Below are 20,402 nucleotides of genomic sequence, written 5' to 3'. Positions count from 1 at the left end.
AGCCATCGCAGTTCCTTGTATCTACTTGACCATCTGGCAGGTTCCAATAGAACTATTTTTCAAGGCGGCGGTATTTACTGAGACACGGCTGCGCTGCTGGTTGAGCCCAGGACGCTTCTAGCCTTGGAGGTCGTGCAGACAAAATTAAAGAACAAAGTGGAATTAATGCCATCGCAAATGATCTAGTGCCTCAAGTTAATTTCACCTGGTTTTGTTCGAAGAGCAGCAATCTGCCGTCAGAAAGATTTTTTCGAGCATTTAGGGAATAAAGTTCTACGTGCTCGGCCCTTACAGGTTGTAGGAGCGGTTTCACGCCTCAGCTTTTAAAAAGGTATCATAATGTTACGCCTTGTTTTTCTTCTAGAAAGCAGAGGGTTTAGGAAATGACTTGGGCGGGAGCATCTGTGGCCGAAAAAGACACAGACGCACTCCCCAGGGACGGAAGCGGGTTCGTGGTCTTCAAGAAGGTGCCAGGCAAGCGTCCGGTGCCCTCCGGCGCTCCCGTTCCAGTCCCCGGTGCCGAAGGTTTCCGGCGCCTTCCTAGACGTCTGGGTACAGTCAGGGGGCTGGGTGGCAGCTGCACAGGCGGGAAGAGGAGGGAGCCGGACTGCCACTCACTCCTTGGTGCCAAGAACACCGTCTCGGGGGGCGCGGCCAGCTTCCCGCGGATCGGACTTTCCGCCCAGGGGGCGGGCGGTGGAACTCCAGTCCTGTCCCCTTCCCAGCCTCGGGCGGCCCCCGGGGCTGAGTAAAGCGGGTGGAGGGAGCCTGCAAGGATTTCCTGAGCACTAAGGGCAGGAGGAGGGACGGGGGCAGGAGGAGGAACCGGAGCAGGAGGGACGTGAGCGAGGACCCTGAACCTGCCCGGGGCCGCGCTCCCGGGACGCGTCTCCAGCGCCTCCCAGAGCACGCGCGCTCTCCGCCCCGCAGAGCGCTCGGCCCCGGCCCCCCGCCTCCCGCGGCCCCCGCCCCTCTCCGTAGCCTTAGGGAATCAGGTCCCGGAGGAAGAGGGTAGGTGGGGAGGCGGATGAGGGGTGGGGGACCCCTTGACGTCACTGGAAGGAGGTGCCGGGGTAGGAAGTGGGCTGTGGAAAGGTTATAAATGGCCCCCGCCCTCAGCTGCTCCTCGACGAGGTCCGCTGGAGTCTCGGAGCGCGCCCGCCGGACACTCCTCGCGGCTCTTTCCCGGTGGCGGCGGCGGCGGCGGCGGCTCGGAGCAGTCTTCCGGACTGAAGCGTAGCGGCCAAGGACGCGGAGCTGCGAGGATTACCCGGCAAGTGGCTGTCTTCCTGGCTGGAGCCGCGGAGAGGGGCGCTCGGGGCGCGGAGCCAGAGCGCAGAGCCGGCGGCAGCGGAGAGCAAGAAGACAGGATCCGGCGGCTGGATAGGTCTCCCGCCGGGAGCGCGGGCACCGGGCGAACAGGCCGCGTCGCGCTCACCATGGTCAGCTGCTGGGACACCGGGGTCCTGCTGTGCGCGCTGCTCGGCGGTCTGCTTCTCACAGGTAAGGCGCGGCCCGGGCCGTGATGGGGTGGCAGGGGCACAGCCTTGTGGCCGGGACCGAGGTCACTCGGGGAGGCGAGGTTTGGCGGGAACCTAGGAGTCGGGTCGCAGTGGGCACGCCTGGGGCTGTGGCGCCCTTCTCCGCTGGGTGGTCGGGGTGCGCGCCTCGCAAAGCAGCTGGCGGGCCCCACGGGCATCGTCGCCCTGGACAGCGCTGGGGCTGCCCCTTGGCGGCTGGAGTCGCTGATCCCTTCTGCCTGGCTCCGGGTTCGGGGAGCGCCGCGCACCCGGATCTGCCTGACCTCCAGGCCTGCTTCCAGGAGGCTTGGCGCTGGTCCACGGGGTCCTCCGGAGCCTGGAGGGCTCCGAACGTCCGTGAGGCCGCCGAGGGGCTGGGCTGAGGCCCGGCGGTGGGAATGTTGGGCATAGTACACGACGTCGCGCCTCGAGAGGGACGAAGGAAAGCCCGCTTGGAGGGGTTCGCGTGTTTGCCGGGAGCAGACAACCCCGTAGATGGCAAAAGCTGGTATCTTTCGACTCACTTTGAGTCCCCGAGCCCGACTGACCCCGGGATGGTCTACGAGCGTCCACTTTCCCGCGGCTCTCCCACCACCGGGCCGGAGCGCACAGCCGGCCATCCCACTGGAGCCTATGCCGCGGGGTCCAGCCCAGGTCGTTGACCTGAGTGAACCTGACCAACGAGGCCAGTCGAGAACCCAAATACCGTTAAGTTTCGGAATTGCAAGCCTAGCCTTTAAATTCCGAGAGAAGAAAGGGCGGACGATTTGGACCAAAAGATGCGGTTTGTGGAACCAGTGAGGCCCGCCACTTTTCTGGGCGTTAGGGAAACAGGCGGCAGAACCGTCCGGGCCAGGAGGTCGCACCGCGGTTAGGATGGAAGCCGCCCCAGAGAGGCTCCACAGCCCGCGGGGATTTCGGAGCTCCGACTCGCGTCTCTGCCTAGCGGGACCGAGTGGCCGAGCCCTTGGTTCAGTCCCCGTGGGCACAGACAGCCAGGTTTCGGAGCGCCTTTCATTTAAGTATCATGGAGAAAAGGTAAAATATGAAATAAAAGACAGTAACATGCATAAAATAAGTTATTGCACTGATCCCGGGAAGGAAAGTCAGTAGGAAAGTTGAGCGTTTTTTTTTTTAAATTCTTGTTAAAACTCCAAAGGCTGTAACAGCCAAATACTCTTTCTCAGTGGGAAGACTAATTAGATCGTCAGTTTCTAAATAATAAGCTATAGTTTCAATTCAATCGGTGAAACCATTAAACCTAGAGATAAGACGAAGTAATTCCGAGAACTCGCTGTAGGTTGGGAAAGTTGCTAAAACAACTATATTAAATGAAATGTTGCTTTTCTAATTCAAAAATACATTTTTGTTTTAAAAAGTCACTTTTTTAATAAAATTGCTTAAAGCATTTAAATAACTTACTGAAGTCCATCTGTACCGAAAGGTAAATCTAGATAAATTGCTGTGAATCCAAAGAATGGAGGGAAGAGTATGTTTTATTAGATTTTCTGCTTCACGCAGATATATCTTTATTTTTGTTTCAAAACGGTGGTTGACTAGTGAAGTATGGCTCTCTTCTTTATTAGGGGCTACTTATATCGGTGGAAGCTTTTCAGAAACGTGAGATCCCATTGTGATTTCTCTTAGATTTTATTTTACTTAAATGAAGCAGAAATCTTGGAACTCTTGTGATTAAAAAAAAATTTACACGTGTTATAGGAAGAAAGCCAGACAAAACACTGGCAAGGTGAGAACCTCTTTATCTGCCGGGTTAGGGACCGGTTCATCAGCGGATGGTATTTTGTAATTGAGAAACCTGCCTTCCTAAAACCACAGGCTTCTCGGTCGGGTGAACAGACATCTCACCGTCAAACAGTCGCTACGGACTTTCTAAACCATATCAGGGCTTTTGAACTGAACCCAGGGCTGCCGCTCTGGGGAGGGGACCTCGAAAGGGGCCAAGTTTCTGACCTGTGGATTTATCGGGAGTCTCGCATGCAGCCATCCTGGGTCAGGGCCTGCTCGCAGCCTTTGCAAATTTATCAGTTATTATGACTCTGTGTGTGTGTGTGTGTGTGTGTGTGTGTGTGTGTGTGTGTGTGTGTAAGGGGGAGTGGGGGGGAGTGATGTGCACAGGTGCATTGAGGGATAAAATAACCAGAGGTTCAGTAATACAAAAAGAGAATGCATTTCCCCCAAAGAGTATATTTACCTTTTTCGAAATACCCTGGGAAATAAAAAGATGCTAATAATTTAGGTACTTTCAACTCCTCTACATTGTAATCTTCCTCTAAAAAAAAAATGCCCTCTTTTTCTCCAAAGCCTTATTTTCTTACTTTTAAGGCATCACGCACAAGATTAAAGCCACAGACCCTTTTTTTTCTGTCGCTATTTTTCTTGCGTTTTTGAGTAGCTAACATTTACAATTTGCTATAACTAACTGGAAATGCTTCGCTTGGAAATTTTGTGAGGGAGATCTACATTAATAACATAAAGTTAAATGAAAATGATACCCATTTCTAAATTGAATGTAATAAATCTCATAATAAAGCTAATTTTACATCACAATTTGGGTTGTTTTCCCCAAGGATTATGCAGCCACACTTTTTTGGTTGTGTTTTTCAATTGCATATGTGAAATGTTAATTATTTAGCACCTATGGCAATCTGCTTAGTTTTCTAACTGATGGATTCCGTTGAAGGTGAACTGTAGGTAGTCACCTACTTACTCTAGTTCCTCAATATTTTTCACCTTACTTATTATTATTTGAAGTTTTGTTCTTACCCTGTAGGCTACCCAGTTTCTTTTCTAGTGAAAATTAAGCAACTTTTTGGTTTTCGTATGTAAAATTCAGAAGTTAGAATAGATGGTTATTTCTAAGGCCCTTCCCAACTCTAAAATTTAATGAATGATTCCAAGAAATAGGCTGAACAGTGTCTATCTCCCTTTTTCCTCCTCCCTTACCTACATTTGCACATAGCATGGATGGGAAGCTGAGAAGCCAGAGCTGAGGCTGGAAGGATGAACTGGGTTTCCCCCGCTGTCAGTAATCACACGGCATTTTCTTTTTCACTAGTAGAACGCATCTAACCAATTAATTAACTGGGTCTCTGGTGGGCTGCACAAGCTCTTGGAGGATGCCCAAACCTCTAGTAATCATTATCTTGGTCTTTTATTAGCAGAATGTGTAACTCTAGGGAGTAGAATCTACTTCATAACTCTAGTTACAGTATCTCTTCTAAGGATTTCTTTTTTTTGTGATCAATGCTCACTTATTTGATCCAAAATAACTTTATGTTAAAAGAGTTTTAACTTCAATGAGAATACGAAACCCAATTGAACCTATTTGATAGGACTTTTTAGAACCAAATAATCTCTTTGTTCCCCTTACCAGAAACTATGGAGAGATTCTAAATCTACTTTGGATGTATATAATAACAAAGTTGAAAATGGTATGTTGCAAAAAAAAGGTTTTATATAGACCCCCAAAAATGTCATGTCCTTGATTGAGGAATGTTCTCCAACCTCTTGTAGCCATGGCTGATATCTACTCTGGCTTGGGAAAGTTCTACAAAGCAAGAACAAATAACAGAGCGGTAGCTTCTATAGTGCTTTAAGCTGAGATGTGTATGTGACTGGGCATAAGAATGGAGAGAAAGTGAGTTGGCACTTGGGTGTGAAATGCAAAGCTTGCCGTTAGTCAGGTTCTTGGTTCAGTTGCAGGGTCAGGAGTTGGTTGGATGTCAAGTACACATCATAATTTTTCAGAGTATTTGTCTTTGTAGATAGGGGAGGAAGGACATTTGTAATAACACCTGGCTTTATTTTTTTTATATTGTTAGGGATATATTCTTAGGGATGGTTCAAAGCACTAAAAGCACCTGTTGCACTGGGTTTAACCAACTTAACAGACCGATCCAGTCTGTCCCACGGGCCCTGGTATAGTGGTGAGCGGGGGACGGAATGAGGGGATCTGCCAGACGCTTTCCAGGCTTAGGGCTGATTCCTCACACAGTAGGGTGCCTTGGAAATTGCATGCTGCTGATTAAATTACTGGGTTTTATACCAGATTGAGGGAGGGGAAGGAAATGGGAGGATTGGGGTAATTGAGGGAGGGCTTGAAAGGACAGCCTCTGGCTTAGCATCTGGGAGTGCTAAGGGGGGTTTCATTAAGGAAATGGTTCCATTGAGTCTTCTGGAGATAGTGGACTAGATTTCCTGCATTGCTGCTGGGGCGGATGTCGGGGGATGTCAAGAATTCCTGGGGATTTCCCATCAGTCTTGGTGAAGCCATTTCTGATTATTGCTCCTCTCCTTGATGTTCTCGAGAGATTTGATCTTGTCTCACAGACACACACATTGGGAGAGCGAGATGGAACCATGTAGATGGAATCTACTCACCTCAGAGATGAGAAATCTGCCCAGAGCCGTTTAGTGATTTTCCACGTCCCACAAGGTCAGTAACTGGCTAGTGGCAGACCTAGGAACAGATCCCAATGCTCATACTACAGATAACATCTCTTCTTCATTTTTGTACTTCCTCTATCCCAGACAGAGGAGAGGTGTTCAAATATTTGTTGAGAGGCTTTATTATTACAGTGCTAGAATTTCTTGTTAAACTCCAGCATCTTTTTCTAATGTGAAATTTTCATCGATGTCCTTAAAGCCGGTAGGGGTTTGAATTAAGACTATTTGGATTATGGCTGCTCGGTAGGATGCTGGGAGATTCGGTGAGATTTATTTTCCTTGTGAGTAGTTAGGTCCTTCTTTTGAACTGCTGTGCCTTACATAGCTGTGGTTTGCAATACCAGCTTCGTCTTCACACACCGTGTCCCGGCTACACAAACTCTACCCCAGTCAGAAATCATTCACCCTTCTTCATACGGGCCTCGTACTTTCATTGCTCCGTGTAGGTACTGCTTGTCGGCTAGACCCTTTTCTCCCTCTGCATCGCCTCCTTGCCTGCCTTCAAAATCCAGCTCAGAACCATCTCCACGAGCGCCTCCTTATAGCCCCAGACAGAATGAATGGTTCTTGCCTCCTGTATGCACCCTCCTATACGTACCCTTTTGTGTGTGGCCCCTCTCTGTGCCCTCCCCCAGTTCTCACCTGGCCTTGTAAGCATTCTGTCGGTGTGGCTGTGCCCTGTCTCTTTGAGGAGGAGAGACCTTAGCTGTCCTCAGATCCTTGGCACCCACTCTAATGCCTGGCATGGAGGCTGTCAGGAAGTGTTGGAGTGAATGAGTGAATGAATGAATAATGTACCCACACTATCATTTCAAATAAGAAATTTCTCAGGGCCAGATGGGAATTTAATCCAGTATATGGGTGTGCTCCTGCCTGTCCATTTGGCCTCAGTGACAGTGGGTTCCTTAGAGGGACTGTTCCTAATAGATGACACTTGTCCACGGCCACGAGTGACTAAGATGTAGGAAATCAGCTACGAGCTTCAACTCTCTGAGGTACTTACCTTCCATAATCTCTTTCTGTTTCGTCATATTGCTTCCCTGGGTCCTCGGAGCCCCCAAAGCTGGGCTTTGGTCTGTGCAGAAGTTCTGTCTTTGCCTCTATTGGTGAGGTGCCAAGCGATTTGGCTTTACCCTGCAGTGTCTTATCCAGTTTTTTTATCCAGTTTTTAGAGACAACAGTGCTCCTCAGGTGCTATGGTTGGACTTACACATCCTCTCATAGGCTCAAACCTGAGTCCTTGGGTGCTGGGCTCTGATGCCAGCCTGAAGGACAGAGACTTGGCCACACTCAGCGTCAACACTCTGTTTCAATAGGAGCCTGTGGTTTCAAGCCACTAGACCAGGCTAGTCTGCCTAATTTCTTCTTTTCTCAGTTGGGTTCTCCTCATGGAAACCACTCGTGCAAACAGGCTCTTGGCAGGCCCGTCCTACTAGGAAGGTGTGAGACATGATCTGAAAAATCTGAAACCCATGGTTGGGGCTCACGTGGGTGCCTCCCTGCCCACCCAACCCCCAGCCCCATACTTTACCCATGCCCACAACATATTTCAAAACTTGCTTCTCAAAGTGTGGTCCATGGTCCAGCATCCGCTGGGACCTTAATGAACCAGAGCCTGTATTTTAATAAAGTCCCCAGATGTTCTATTTGCACCTTAAAAATGGAGAAGCACTGATTTTAGTAATGGATTCTTAGCTCTGGTGTCAGGGTCTAAGTCCTCTTCACCAACATCCTAGTGATGACCTTTGACCTGTGTGGCTAAGGGACTAGACCTGGACTGACCAGTAGCCTCGTGTGGCCCCCATGTTGTTCTGTGCCCCATTTTCTGCCAGAACACTTGTGTCCTACTTACAAACTTAGCTTGGACCTGTAATCAAAGTACACAGAGGTGTGGTCTTAAAGATACCAAGGTTAACCAAATCCTGGGTGCAAGAGCAAGGTCTTAGAAAATATGGACTTGAGGGAAAGAGCAAAAATGGCATTAAATTAGTTTTAAACATAAATCAAAGTTTTACAAAGCATTTGCTCCCCCCCCAAAATTACTCGGTGGTAAGAACCAGAGAAGGTATCCCCTTCTCCAGACTCTTTGGGGTCAAGGTATCTCATGGTGTCGTGCTGTTGCCGACAATGAATTTTTTGTGCTTACTGGCTTGAAATCTAATGTGTTCTGCACTTGCACTCTTCGTTGTCCCATTATTGCAAATCTTGGCAAATGCTTTTGTCTTTTCACAGATTATCACAGTGGTTCCAGGCATTTCTTCTCAGCCAAGTCTCCAGTCCTTCTGTTTAAGGGGTGGGGTAGGAATGGACTTCCTTTCAACCACAAACCCATCATGTGGTCTATACCAGCTAAGCTATAACAATGATCAGACTTTTTTGTTAAAAGAGGCCTGAAGTGAACCTTGTATAAATGAAACGCCTTGGCTTTCATTGCCCACAAATACGAAACCACTTAAACTCAAGGCCACCTATAACAAAACCCTGATGAGTACTTAGTGTGCCAATTGAGTCCTGGGAAACCCTTTGCTTCTCTCTAGGGCAATGGTCCTTAGCTGTGCATTAGAATCGTCTGGGGAGCTTTTAAACACCCTCTGCCCTGGCTGCACTTCTGACACTTTAATCACAATTGGTCGAGGAGGATGCAGGCATCAATAATTTTAAAGCTCTGGGCAGAGGTTAAGAACCTATTTTATCAGACATCCAAATTACCTGCAGAGCTTGCTACACCTAGAGTCTCTAATTTCGATAGTCTGGGTGGGGCCAAGAATTTGCATTTCTGACAACTTCCCAGGTGAGGCTGATGCATCTGATCCAGACACCTGGCTTTGAGAACCCCTGCCCTGGGGCTGGCCACCTGGGAGGCACCTGCCCAGGTGCCAATGTGTAAAAGGCACCGAATCATCACTGGGACATACACCAAGGTGGAGGCAGCTGTACTTACAAGAAATTCCTGCCAGGAAGAGCCTGTGTGCTTAGTATGCAGAAGAAAGGCTAGGATGATGTGTTTGGGACGTGCCGTCAGGGGATGTGGCAGAATTGCCTTCTGAGGAAAGTGGGTCTGTTTTGTCGAGTGGCATATGTGAGTTAAGACCCAGCCCTGAATTGCTGGTCTGGACAACAGTCTTTCTTTGCCTCACATCACGGAGCATTCAGCCTTTCCTTTATACAGGTATTGGCAAGTGTCTACAGAGTCCTTCCAAAAGGTGCCATACATTGGTCTGTCCCGGAAACCGGTGTGCCTCTGTCCCAGCCCTGCTTTCCCCACAGGACTGTGGGGAGCCTCGCTGCTTGGCCTCTCCAGCTGAGCCCCTGCTTCCCTGTTTCCTTTGCTGGGATCAGCACCTCCCACGTAGGAGGCTGAATTCTATTTTACCTGTTGGAGCAGTTTGGTTCTGCTGACTTTTGTGATGTGCCAGTGGTCTGTCCCCATTGGTGAGAAAAGTCACTGCCTGGTTGGAGACAGAGCTGGCCGGCCACTGTCCAGAACCCCGGTGCTGGGACCTTATGAAACACCAGGAATGCTAGCTGCTTCTCTTTCCCAGAGAGCATCTGGGGTACCCACAGGGTGTGCAAGGCCTGACACTGTGAGCACCACATGGACACTTTTATTTTCAAACATGGAAGGTGCACATCCTTGATGTACTACTGGATCACTGCCTTTGCATGGCAGAGTCATGGCAGCGTTTGTATTTGTCATCTGTTGCTACGGAGCAGCCTGCCCCAAAACTCAGTGGCCTAAAACAAGAATTCAATATGCCTTGTGAGTGTGTGGGTTAGAAATTTGGGCTGAGCTCAGCTGGGTGGCTTTTCTACAGGTTTCACCTGGGTCACTCATGCAGCTGTAGTCACCTGATATTTTTCTTTTTCTTTTTTTTTTTTTTTAAAGATTTTTATTGGGGAATTGGGGGATGGGAACAGTGCTGGGGAATTGGGGGAAGGGGAACAGACAAGTTGCTGTCGGTTTTTTTTTGTTGTTGTTCTTCAATCTAGCTGTGGAGGACGCCGCCTCACTGGCCCAAGTTGGCACCATCATTGCGCTCTTCTCTGGCGAGGCAGATCAGTCGCCGGCTTCTGGACGGCCGCTCACTGCGGCTGCTGGCCGCTCACGCTGGCTGCTGGCTACATGCGGTAGCACATGGCAACCCACTGCCACAGGGAGTGCAGCCTACGCCGTCGCCGGCGACTCATGGCAGCCCAGCTCCAGGTCGAGCCGTCGCTCAGCATCCCAGCTGCAGAGGGCAGCGTCACTGGCCCTCATATGTGGGATCCGAACCGGGGCCCTCTGGCATCCCAAGCGAGTTCTTAACCATCGCGCCACTCGGCCGGCCCGTCACCTGATATTTTAACTGGAACCTTGGTGCTGGCTGTCACTGGGCCTCCCTGCATGCAGCCTTTCACCATTCAGTAACCTGGCCTCAGCTTCCTTACTTAGACAGAGGCAGGGGCGCTCCAAGAGGGCCACTGTGGAAGCCTCAGGGCCTTTTGAGGCCCCAGGCTTTGAAATTCCTACAACACCCCCTTCTGTCATATTCGATAGGTCCTAACCCAGAGTCAAGCGCTGGGGAAATAGGTTCCTGTCTTGATGGGAGGAGCTGTACAATATTGTGGCCATGTTTTTCAATCTACCATACCACACCACTGTTTAGTACTTAGCTTTTTCTTTTCAGTTTAGATATTAGGCAGGAGTTCGGCCAAGAAAATAATAATGAATAATGCCTCGGCCCTTCTAAACAGTGCCTGTGAGTGAGACGACTGGTCCAGCGGAAAAGCTCCCTATTCAGAGATCTTTTGATTGGGGTACATCTTTTGATTAGAGACTGCTAGCATCTTATGAGTGAGTGCCATGACACCTGCACGGGAGGACAGCTGATCCTCAGATTCTGGGTGTAGACAGCTCTGCAGCTTCTTGGGGTTTGTGTCATAGGATCTCTGAGTACCTTCCTTTGGAGGATGTGGTGAGGCTGTATGCTTAGGGGGAGGGAGAAAGGAGGAAACCAACCCCTGTGGATTGTCCAGCACTTTCATTTAATTTATTATTTTATGTAATCCCAAGAGGGAGCACAGTACTTTTAAATATGAAGAAACTGAGGCTTGGATCAATTAAGTACTTTTCCTAAGATCATAGAAGTGATAGTAAGGCTGCAACTATTTCAGTTTCATTCCATCAGACTCCAAAGCACCCTTCTGTCCCCATGCCTTTCCCGCCTAAACGAAAAGGGGAGAAGGAAATACGCAGCTATGAGAGTGTGCTAGCTAGTCTTTCCATTCTTTCAAAACCATTCTATCCTGGGAGCAGTGCCATCTCCAAAGAATGTGTGAAGCCACTGCTACTCCAGCTGAAAGCAGCCCTGGGAGATGCCACTGCTCAGTGTGGCAGAAACCATTAGTCTCCATTGAGAGAAAATTTTCATCATGCGGGCTTTCCTATCATGAGTATTCAAGGACCTTCCCAAAAATCCAAGTCAGGAAAAGATTTCCAAAGCCATTAAGAACATGATTTTATATGGACTTCCAAACTCTCTCTTGTAAGTAGCTTTAAACTAATCCAGAAAACACAGGGCGGATGAGGCCAGCCAGGCTTTGATTTGGAAAAGCCCTCCTCATGCAGGACCTCAGAAAAAGTTGGACTGCCCTCTGCCCGATGACTCCCAGGAACCCAGTGTCTGCTTCTCTGTGCTCCTTTTGGATCCCTGAAACCTCAAAGACTTGGAGCTTATTCTTAATGAAACTGGAGTACAGGGAAGGTCCCGGATGACATGTTTGACTCTGAAGGCAGATACTACCTGGGTTGGGGGAGGGGCGCACTAAACACTGACTCCAGGGGAAGGGGGGGGGGTGCACCCACTGACCATGCGCACTTTTGACTTTATTTTCTGCACTGAAACCCTGCGGAAATTTAGTGACTTGCTAAATAAGAGTCACGCTCTTATGGCATGACTAGACCTAGATTCGAACTTAGACCTCTCTGATTTTAAAATTGATGCTCTTCTCACCAACATTTACTCAACATACCTTGAATGTTAAAATCCAGGAATCAAGGAAAACCAGACCGGTTTTCAGGGTTTAGAATAACAAGTTGTTTTGTCTGAGATAAGGGCAAGTGTTTCCAAGCGTTTTCTTGGAGGAGTTGCTTCCGCCTGGGACGGCAACAGCCACAGGCCTCGATTTCCCTGTTTGACTGGCAATTCTTGTACTGTTATGAGAAATGGAAACATTTTTTTTAAGCCCTGTTTTTCCCTGGGTCTCTTGCTCTTCCTTAGATTATTCTTTTCAGATATCCAAATGTACAAGAAGTCGAGAAAGAGAAAAAAGCATTTTCCGTCTTTCTTGATCTATTACTTGGAGAGGGACCCTTTGGGCTACCAGAATATGGCCACGTTTATCCCAATCTGAGAAAAATCCTATCCTGCTACCCTTCGAGGAGTTTTATTATATCTTTTGCTTCGAAGAAACTGTGGAGAGTGGTCAAATGGATATATGCCTTGGATGAAAATTATAAGGATGGGCGGCGATACATATACTGTTTGATTTTTATGCTTGTTTTCTTTTTCTAACTTGGCATTAGAGAAACCAAAAATGTATAAACAGATGGAAAGGCAGGGATATATTAGAGGGATTGCAAACAAACAATTTTAAAAGGCAATGTAAACCCCTGTTACAGCATTTCGCCTATGATTAATGGTATTGTTTTCTTTTTGGAAAACACTGTTTAACTCTCTTTTCCACTTAATGTCTCCTGCTGGATTGGATTTTTCTTCTCTGCTGTTATTTGGAAATTTTTATAGCTTTGAAATCTTCTCCATAGGGAATTCTGCTAGAACTGGAGAAAAAAAAACACATAAGAATTGAGTAATTCCCCTATTTATTATTAAATTATCATTATCCCCTATTATTGGCCTAGAATGGACTCTGTGTACCTATAACTTCTTGAGGGTTAGGGAATATTTGACAGACATTGTTGATGCACAGATTTAAAATGGTTCTACCAATCACTGCCCGGTCCCTGACCCCAAAACTGGTAAATGAAAAATACCCAATGCAAAGTATTTGCCACAAAAAGTCACTTAGAAATTCAGGAAACTCACGTGAAAGCTAATTTCCTAGAATTTCTATTAGCCTTGACATTAAATTCAGTGATTCTACATCCAGATATATCTCCTTTTAGGAGTAGTGTAATTCTAAAATATAGAAATAAGGTTGTTTTTCTTTTAAATGTGCTCTATGAGTCCAGGCAGATGGGTATGGCATTGTTTCCCTGGAATAATTCACTCACCATTTGGAAGAATGTTAAGTACAGACCAGGGGGGAAGTTTCTTTCAAAAAATACATTTTCTTATGGCATTCCAAAACGCTGTATTTTCTGCTGTGATCTCATGAGGAAAACTATGGATCATGCCAAATATAATTCTCCCGATGCCGGTTTCTTAAGCAATCATCATTCTAGGTTTATGCCCAGCTTCCAGTGTGAGCTCAGGCAGGCGTAGGAGACTGTTTTATTTTAGAACATTTTAACACATTCATTTGAAAAGGCGCTCAAGCAATTATCATCAGTGAACACATTATATTTTATTTGGAGATATAAACATGGTTTTACTTATTGTGCTATATGTTTACCATTGTCTTGTTTTGTGACACTAGCTGTGAAGTTTACTGAAATGAATCACTTAAGTTAGCAAAGCATGATTCCCTATGCTGAAAAACATGTCCTTTAAAAAGAAAACACACATAGTTTGGAGGTGACCTCTATTTGTTGATTTAGATAATCTTCTACATTTCTTGGTATTTACCGAATCTACTTCTGGATGACTCATGTCCTAAGAGGCCACTCAAGGGAAACCCTTCAAGGCTAAGGGTTTGTTTCTGATCCATCTGCACAGCTGTGAATCCACTACAGTGCCCGGTACATAGTAGTCACTCAATAAACTCTGGCCGCACCGCCTGACACTCTCTCCTCGCCATTCCTCTGGGCCTCAGGCCTCTGTAGGAGTCATGGTTCCACATTAGTTTTCCTTCGGAGAACCTATGTGTGCATGTACGTGGAGGTAGAGGAGGTTGGCACAAATATGTCCGAGAGCTGGCAATAGTTCTCTCCACACATTTGAAATGTTCTGTTCCTTTCATTTGAATCACCCTCTGCTTCCAGTGACCCCTTTCTTACCCTTGGCTGAGCTGGCCATGTTTTCCTGAATTGAATCCAGACTTGGGATTCAGAATGAGGATCTAAGCTGCCCAGCCACTAGAGAAATGGTTCCCAGAGACATTTCCTTTAGATGAACTTCCTGCTGGGATCCTCTTAGTTGGTCAAGGTTCCCAAATGGTACAGAAAAGGGACAGTTGATTGGGAACTTTAATTTCTAAGTGCACCCACACAGCCTGAAGATATTAGATACTATTACTGTTGGTGCCACCGTTTTCGCCATCTTGGATAAGAACATGTGGGTTGAAAACTATTTCCTTTTGGCCTGGACCATCCATGGTGTAAGCTAGGAAGAGGAGTGAAAAGACAAGTCCTGGCTAATGCAGTACATCCCATCATTTTCTTTTATCCCCCTCATCGCAGCATCTCCATCCCAGGCAGCATCTCCATCGCAGGCCTCCACTATGATTTCAAAAGCATACCTTATAGTGAATGTTCACTTGTGGCTTTTTTTTTCTAATGGCAAGTGAAGTTGGGTGGACCCCAGACTAAAAAATACACACACACACACACACACACACACACACACACACACACACACACTCCAAGGCACTGGACGAAGACAGTAGGCTTTCCTTTTAGCAAAGGGGTCAAGGAAAGCAGAGTTGTAAGAGCAGAAGACTTGAAGGGTAGTTGGTAAAAGAAAGCAATTATTTAAAAACTATTACAAGCTTTGGAGGGTTTGAAGATTTGGAAGTGTTTGAAGGAGAGAGAAAGACACCCTGGTGTGTCCTTCAGCAAACACAGTCATTCTTCAGGTCTCACCCTCAACATCATTCTTCTGAGACAAGTCCTGCCCTCACTGGGCTGGCTTAGCTATCCCCCGTCTGGTACTCCCCCATAACATACAAATATAATGTAATTTTATGTTTATATAAAAAGGAATTTATAAGTATGAAACTACATATACTTACATTGACTTGTTTATTTATCTGTTGTCCAGCTTCACTTATAAACTCTTTAAAGAAAGCAATCTTGTTTATGTTTATACAGTATATAAACATATACTGTCGCTTAGTATATGTTTAAGATATTAAATAGAAGAAGAATAAATACTGAGGCTGAAGATTGGGGGAACCAACAAGGTGAAGGGGTGAGAGGAAGGGGTCATATCAGGAATAGAGTAGAGAGAAAACCAGGGTTGGCAGGCATTGAAGAGAAATAAGAATAGACAAATGACGGACGAGTTCCCAGACTCCCAGTCGTGGGTGGGAGTCCAGTCCCGCGCATCAGTCTCTTAGCGAGGGTGTTGGTGGTTTAACTTGGTGGGGACAGCTCTGGTATCGGGCACCTTGCTACCTCTCTATATGTAACTTCTGCTTATTGGTTCTGGTCCTGTCTTCTAGAATGAGCTGATTTGTAAGTTATTATTATTATTTTTTTAAGTGGGGAACAGTGTGTTTTTCCAGGACCCACCAGCTCCAAGTCAAGTAGTTGTTTCAATCTAATTGTGGAGGGCACAGCTCTGTGGCCAATGCGGAGATCGAACCAGCAACCTTGGTGTTATTATGAGCACGCGCTCTAACCACCTGACCTAACCAGCCGCCTCTTGTAAGTTATTTTAAAGCCTGTTAGATTGACAGCCACCTGATAACAGAAATTGGTGCTTTGTTTTTTCTTTCATCAGAGATGTGATTTCTTGTAAGATATCATAAAGGCTAATTCTAGAAACAAAGCTCTAGACAGATTAATGAAAAGTACATGAGTAAAATGTTTCGAGAATTAAAAACAATATTCTCCAGTTTTGGGGTACAAATGCCTTTTAAAGTCTTCTGTGTATGTTTGTGAGGAGGGTCTTCGGATCACATACTGAAATGAGTGAAAAACGTTCAGTAAATTATATCTGTAAAAGTGGAGAGACTGCCAGTTGAAGCATACTGCTCTTAATAGGTTACTTTCCCTTCCAGAACCTTGAATCTCAGCAAAACTTGTACAACGTTAATTCCATCTGAGATAAGATTTTTTTTTAAAGTTTGTAAAATCTTAGGAAGGCACAGCTATTACAAACTCTATGGAAATTAACTGAGCACAAGTAAATATGAAAATTAAAGGAACCCAGACTTAAAAAGAATTAGTTCGGTCAACATGCCCATCCCATTGTCTAAGCATGATTAGTCTCCAAAATATGTGCAATTTCAAATTGTTTAAATAAGAAGGAAACTGATTTTGACAATAGAAATCCCATGTTCAAGAACATTGTTTAATGAACCTTAGAAAGTATGCTAACGGAGCTTTCAGAAATTCAGTTCCCCTGTAATGAATGACTTTTGTCACACAGTCTTGGCCATTTAAAGCTCAAGGGTCAGAGGGTTTCGTGTATATTGGTTACAAAGACAGGGATCCCTCAACCTTCCTCTTAGTGAGTGAATTTATAAAGCACTTTCTTATAGACAGTCTAGAGAACACCAGAAAAATGTTTTCTATGTATTTTGGACTTCATAAGCTATCAGAGTAGAGTATGCTTAAAACTATTGTTAGAACTTCATCATGCTCAGCCTTCCAGTCTCCTTTCATTTCTCCCCTATTTTTATATGCAAAGCAAATGGTATTCTCTCATGATTTGCAACAGATTATAAAGCTGCAGAATATATGAAAAGAATAGACCAAATATGGGGTTAGCTGTAATAATGTTTCGGGCTTTTTCTTGGATGAGTGTTAAGATGCGCGCTTGACTGGATGCCCGCATGCTAACCTTTCTTCATCATTTTTATACAAAAATCTTAAAGCGTTAGTTTGGATTCAAAATGGAAACTTAAGCACAATGCATTTTTATGGTTATTTAATAGCATCACAACATACATGATATATTCATTTATTTTTCCCTAGAAAGAACTGTGTGTGAATCTGAAGATTATCTGTTACATGACAGGTTATATAGGCAGTGGTCAAACTAACATTTAAAAGTTCCAGTTCTAGTTCTTATGCTTTAGCCGTTATATGGCAAGGTCCTATATTGAGTTGATAAAATATTTCCCAGACCTTCTCTGGGATGCTTTCCTTCCTAAGGGAGCCCACAGGGATCCATGCAAGTAACATGTCCATGAAATTTGGAGACCTGCTGCCTTCATCTCCATAGATGCCTGGAACTGTGGCATCGAACAGTAATGGGCACAGAGTATTTGGTAAAATGTTTGGTGGCAGGCCAAACTGTAACCCTGGTGTCATGTGGAATAGGGAAACCTTTAGATTTTTAAGTCCTGGGTTACATACATTACTGTACGATGCTTCCAGATGAATAATTGTTAAGTTCAACCATTTTATTAATATTAGTACTATTCATAATGCACCTCTTATCCACATACTTTCTCAGCTGTAAGCATCGTCACTCACCTGATGCTGGATTGTTTCAAAGCACTGATTCTAAAGAGGATGCACCAATGGATGAAAGATGAACAAAACACCCAGTTCCTTCCATTAAGCCAAGTGTTATATATTTAGTCTTGCACATGTTACATGTGTTTGTTGAAATTGCACTTCTACTGAGCAATCTCTTTTTCAGGTGTTCATAACCTGAAAGTGAATAGATTCTGGCCTGAAATCAACATGCACAATAGCATAACACTACTGGTGATTACCATCCATTCTATACGAGGTGACATCAGGCCACAGTCCTCTGAGCAGTTAACACTGGCTAAGAACACTGGCCAGTGGGGAGTATGCTGCAAATGTAATGCATTTCCTGCTATTGATAGAGCAATGGAGACGTGTCTAAGCCCTGCCTAACACAGAAACCGTCCTCCAAGCACTTTTAAGGTATACAGATCATTTGTTCTGTTCATCTCCCTTTGCATAACCAGATGAAGGGCTAACAAGCTTCTCTACGGAATGCTTTTCTAGCTATGTCTCGTGCCCTGTCAACCAGATCTTGACCCTTGCTCCAGGGAACTCAGATAACGTCCATGACATCGTATGGTAAATTGAAATGACATGTTGTTAGACAGCTCTAGGGAGGTGGTTTTTGAACCTATTCAATAAAAGAACAGCGGTGCGGGAGGACAGAAAAGGTAACTCCTTGGTTGGCAGGAGATTTCTCAGTGACCGACCTTAATTAACTCTGATGTCACATGAAAAGGAGTTGTGCATGGGTACAGGTCGTCGGGAGGGTAGGCTCCTGATGGTAGCCTGGTGACAGGGCTAATGATAAATGAACGTGCCCTGTGAAACCCTGACCCCCAGAGAAGCCAGTGTCAAGTAAAAAGCTCAGAGAGGCCCACTGAAGACGTGCCCCCTCATAAACACTGAGAGTAGGAATGTCGATGTTATTAGAGGACTTTGCTCCTAGTAAACATCTGAAACCACACCAAATTTTTCCTTTTAAATAATTTATAAAGTTTAAGGAAAAAATGAGTAAAGTCAATAACCCATGCATGGATGGAATGAAGACCGTCCAAGTTGTGGTCATTTTAGGGGTTGCCCAGTTCAGTAGCTCATCGTGGGGTGTCCATTGTGCCATGCCCTGAAAAGCTATTGAAGGATTTTGTTGACTGACAATTAAAATACGAATTGTAAAACAGCTTTAAAACAACTGCAGAGGAATTACTCAAGTGAACATATCTACACGGTGGTGGCAATGCTAACTGCTGGAATAAAACATTTTAATAATGTTTTCATACACCTGAATTTAAGACATAAATGTTATATAAATGACTATTTAAAATTTTCTATGAAGCCATGGATATCAGACATTTCATCTTCCTTTCAAATTTAATGATATGGGGATTACTTAGAATAGCAAGAACTCAAAAGCCAGAAACCAGGGAATTCTTTTTGTGGGTCCGCGTGGTAAAATAGTGAGTTTAGCATCATGTAAAGATGAATACGTAGCAAGTCCCTGGGATTAGCTACTTTCTACAAATTAAACGTGTTCTTGCTGGACAGCAGCCACCTAAACATTCAGTCCTCTAAGGACCCTGAGGACAAATCACACAATTCCCTAACCTAAAATATCCTGTATCTGTCCATTTATCTACATAAGGGATTACTCAGCAGTGAGTCAGAGCTTTGTGCTATTGTCCAATAGAAGCCGTGTTCTAAACCCCAGCCTACAGAGCTTTTTCTATGCCTAGAAGAATGAACAATGTGGTTAAGATACACACACACCAAAACCTTTCATTTCTACACCCACCTCCCCACCACACCCAAAACAAACTCTGTTTTCACAGACAGAAAAGAGTGCATACAAATAGGTAGCGTATATATGTGTGCATGTATTTATGTAAAAACCCTTTCTTTAGGTGCCTCCTTGATTTGAGACAAACTGCTTTGGAGAAAAAAGTCACATTTTTAAAACTGATATCATGGCTAATTGTGAGACTCAAATTATGCTGTTGCCCTGCCATCTTTGATTCAACCTGTTGGTAGATGGGACATGAGCCCTCTGCTCTTTTCCTATCACCCTAGAAGTGAGAGAAAAATGCTCATTGTAAGGCCCTCCTTCAAAATGTGTCAGCATAGCTAGTGGTGTAGTCTTAAGTCACTCCATCTAAGTGCCTTCGGTTATAATGTAAACTTCATATTACCTAGTAAATACTTTAACAGAGCCACGACACTGAGGTTACGACCAAGGTGTGACTTTTTATTGCATACTACAACCTTGTAGGAATTAGCATCTCAAATGAAAATTTTGGTAGTGTCTAGAAGTTTGGTTCACTTGTAATTGCATTCTTAACCTTTCTCCCACTCTTGCTACCAATGAAAAATGCTCCTTGATTTAGTCTATGAGACATAAGCTTTTAATAAGCTACATCTTGAGGAAAGAATATCTTCTTTTATTATGAATTATGCTTAATTAACCTCATATGACCTTGGTAGAGGCTCATGATCTTAAAATCAAATTTTAGAAACATGATACTTGGAGATTTATACTTAGATAAAGAGGCCATTTATCATGTAGGATTATGTACTATTGAAAACATGGTATGCGAAATCAAAGACAGATGCATCTCGTGTGAAATAAATCTAATACACAAAGCTTTGTGTTAAAAACAAATTATTAAAAATCAATAACTTTAATTTAAAAGGAAACAGATTTCTTCAGAGAGCTCTCACAACATGATTTCCTATGGGACTCAGTTTGTTAAAATTTCCATTTAAATAAAAATTTGTTATAAAAATTCAGTTAAAATTCAAAAGATGCAATTAGAAGTGATTTAAAATTAACATTAAACTAAATTTAAAAGATTGTAATTTAGGGGAACAGTAAGTTTTTGCAGTATATC

General features: G+C 44.9%; 1 protein-coding gene across 2 annotated transcripts in view; it reads left to right on the top strand.

Annotated features, from left to right (window-relative positions):
* The first annotated feature begins 963 nt into the window (after nt 1-963).
* FLT1 (fms related receptor tyrosine kinase 1) overlaps nt 964-20,402 on the top strand; it is a 171,722-nt gene continuing 152,283 nt past the window's right edge. For both annotated transcript variants that reach the window (XM_019666062.1, XM_019666061.1), the window contains exon 1: nt 964-1,503. In XM_019666062.1, the coding sequence (XP_019521607.1) occupies nt 1,440-1,503 (64 nt within the window). In that variant the 5' untranslated portion in view covers nt 964-1,439. The remainder of the gene's footprint in view (nt 1,504-20,402) is intronic.

The sequence above is a fragment of the Hipposideros armiger genome, unplaced genomic scaffold (genome assembly GCF_001890085.2).
Source record: "Hipposideros armiger isolate ML-2016 unplaced genomic scaffold, ASM189008v1 scaffold_459, whole genome shotgun sequence".
Taxonomy (NCBI): domain Eukaryota; kingdom Metazoa; phylum Chordata; class Mammalia; order Chiroptera; family Hipposideridae; genus Hipposideros; species Hipposideros armiger.
This window is presented reverse-complemented; position numbering and strand designations above follow the sequence as displayed.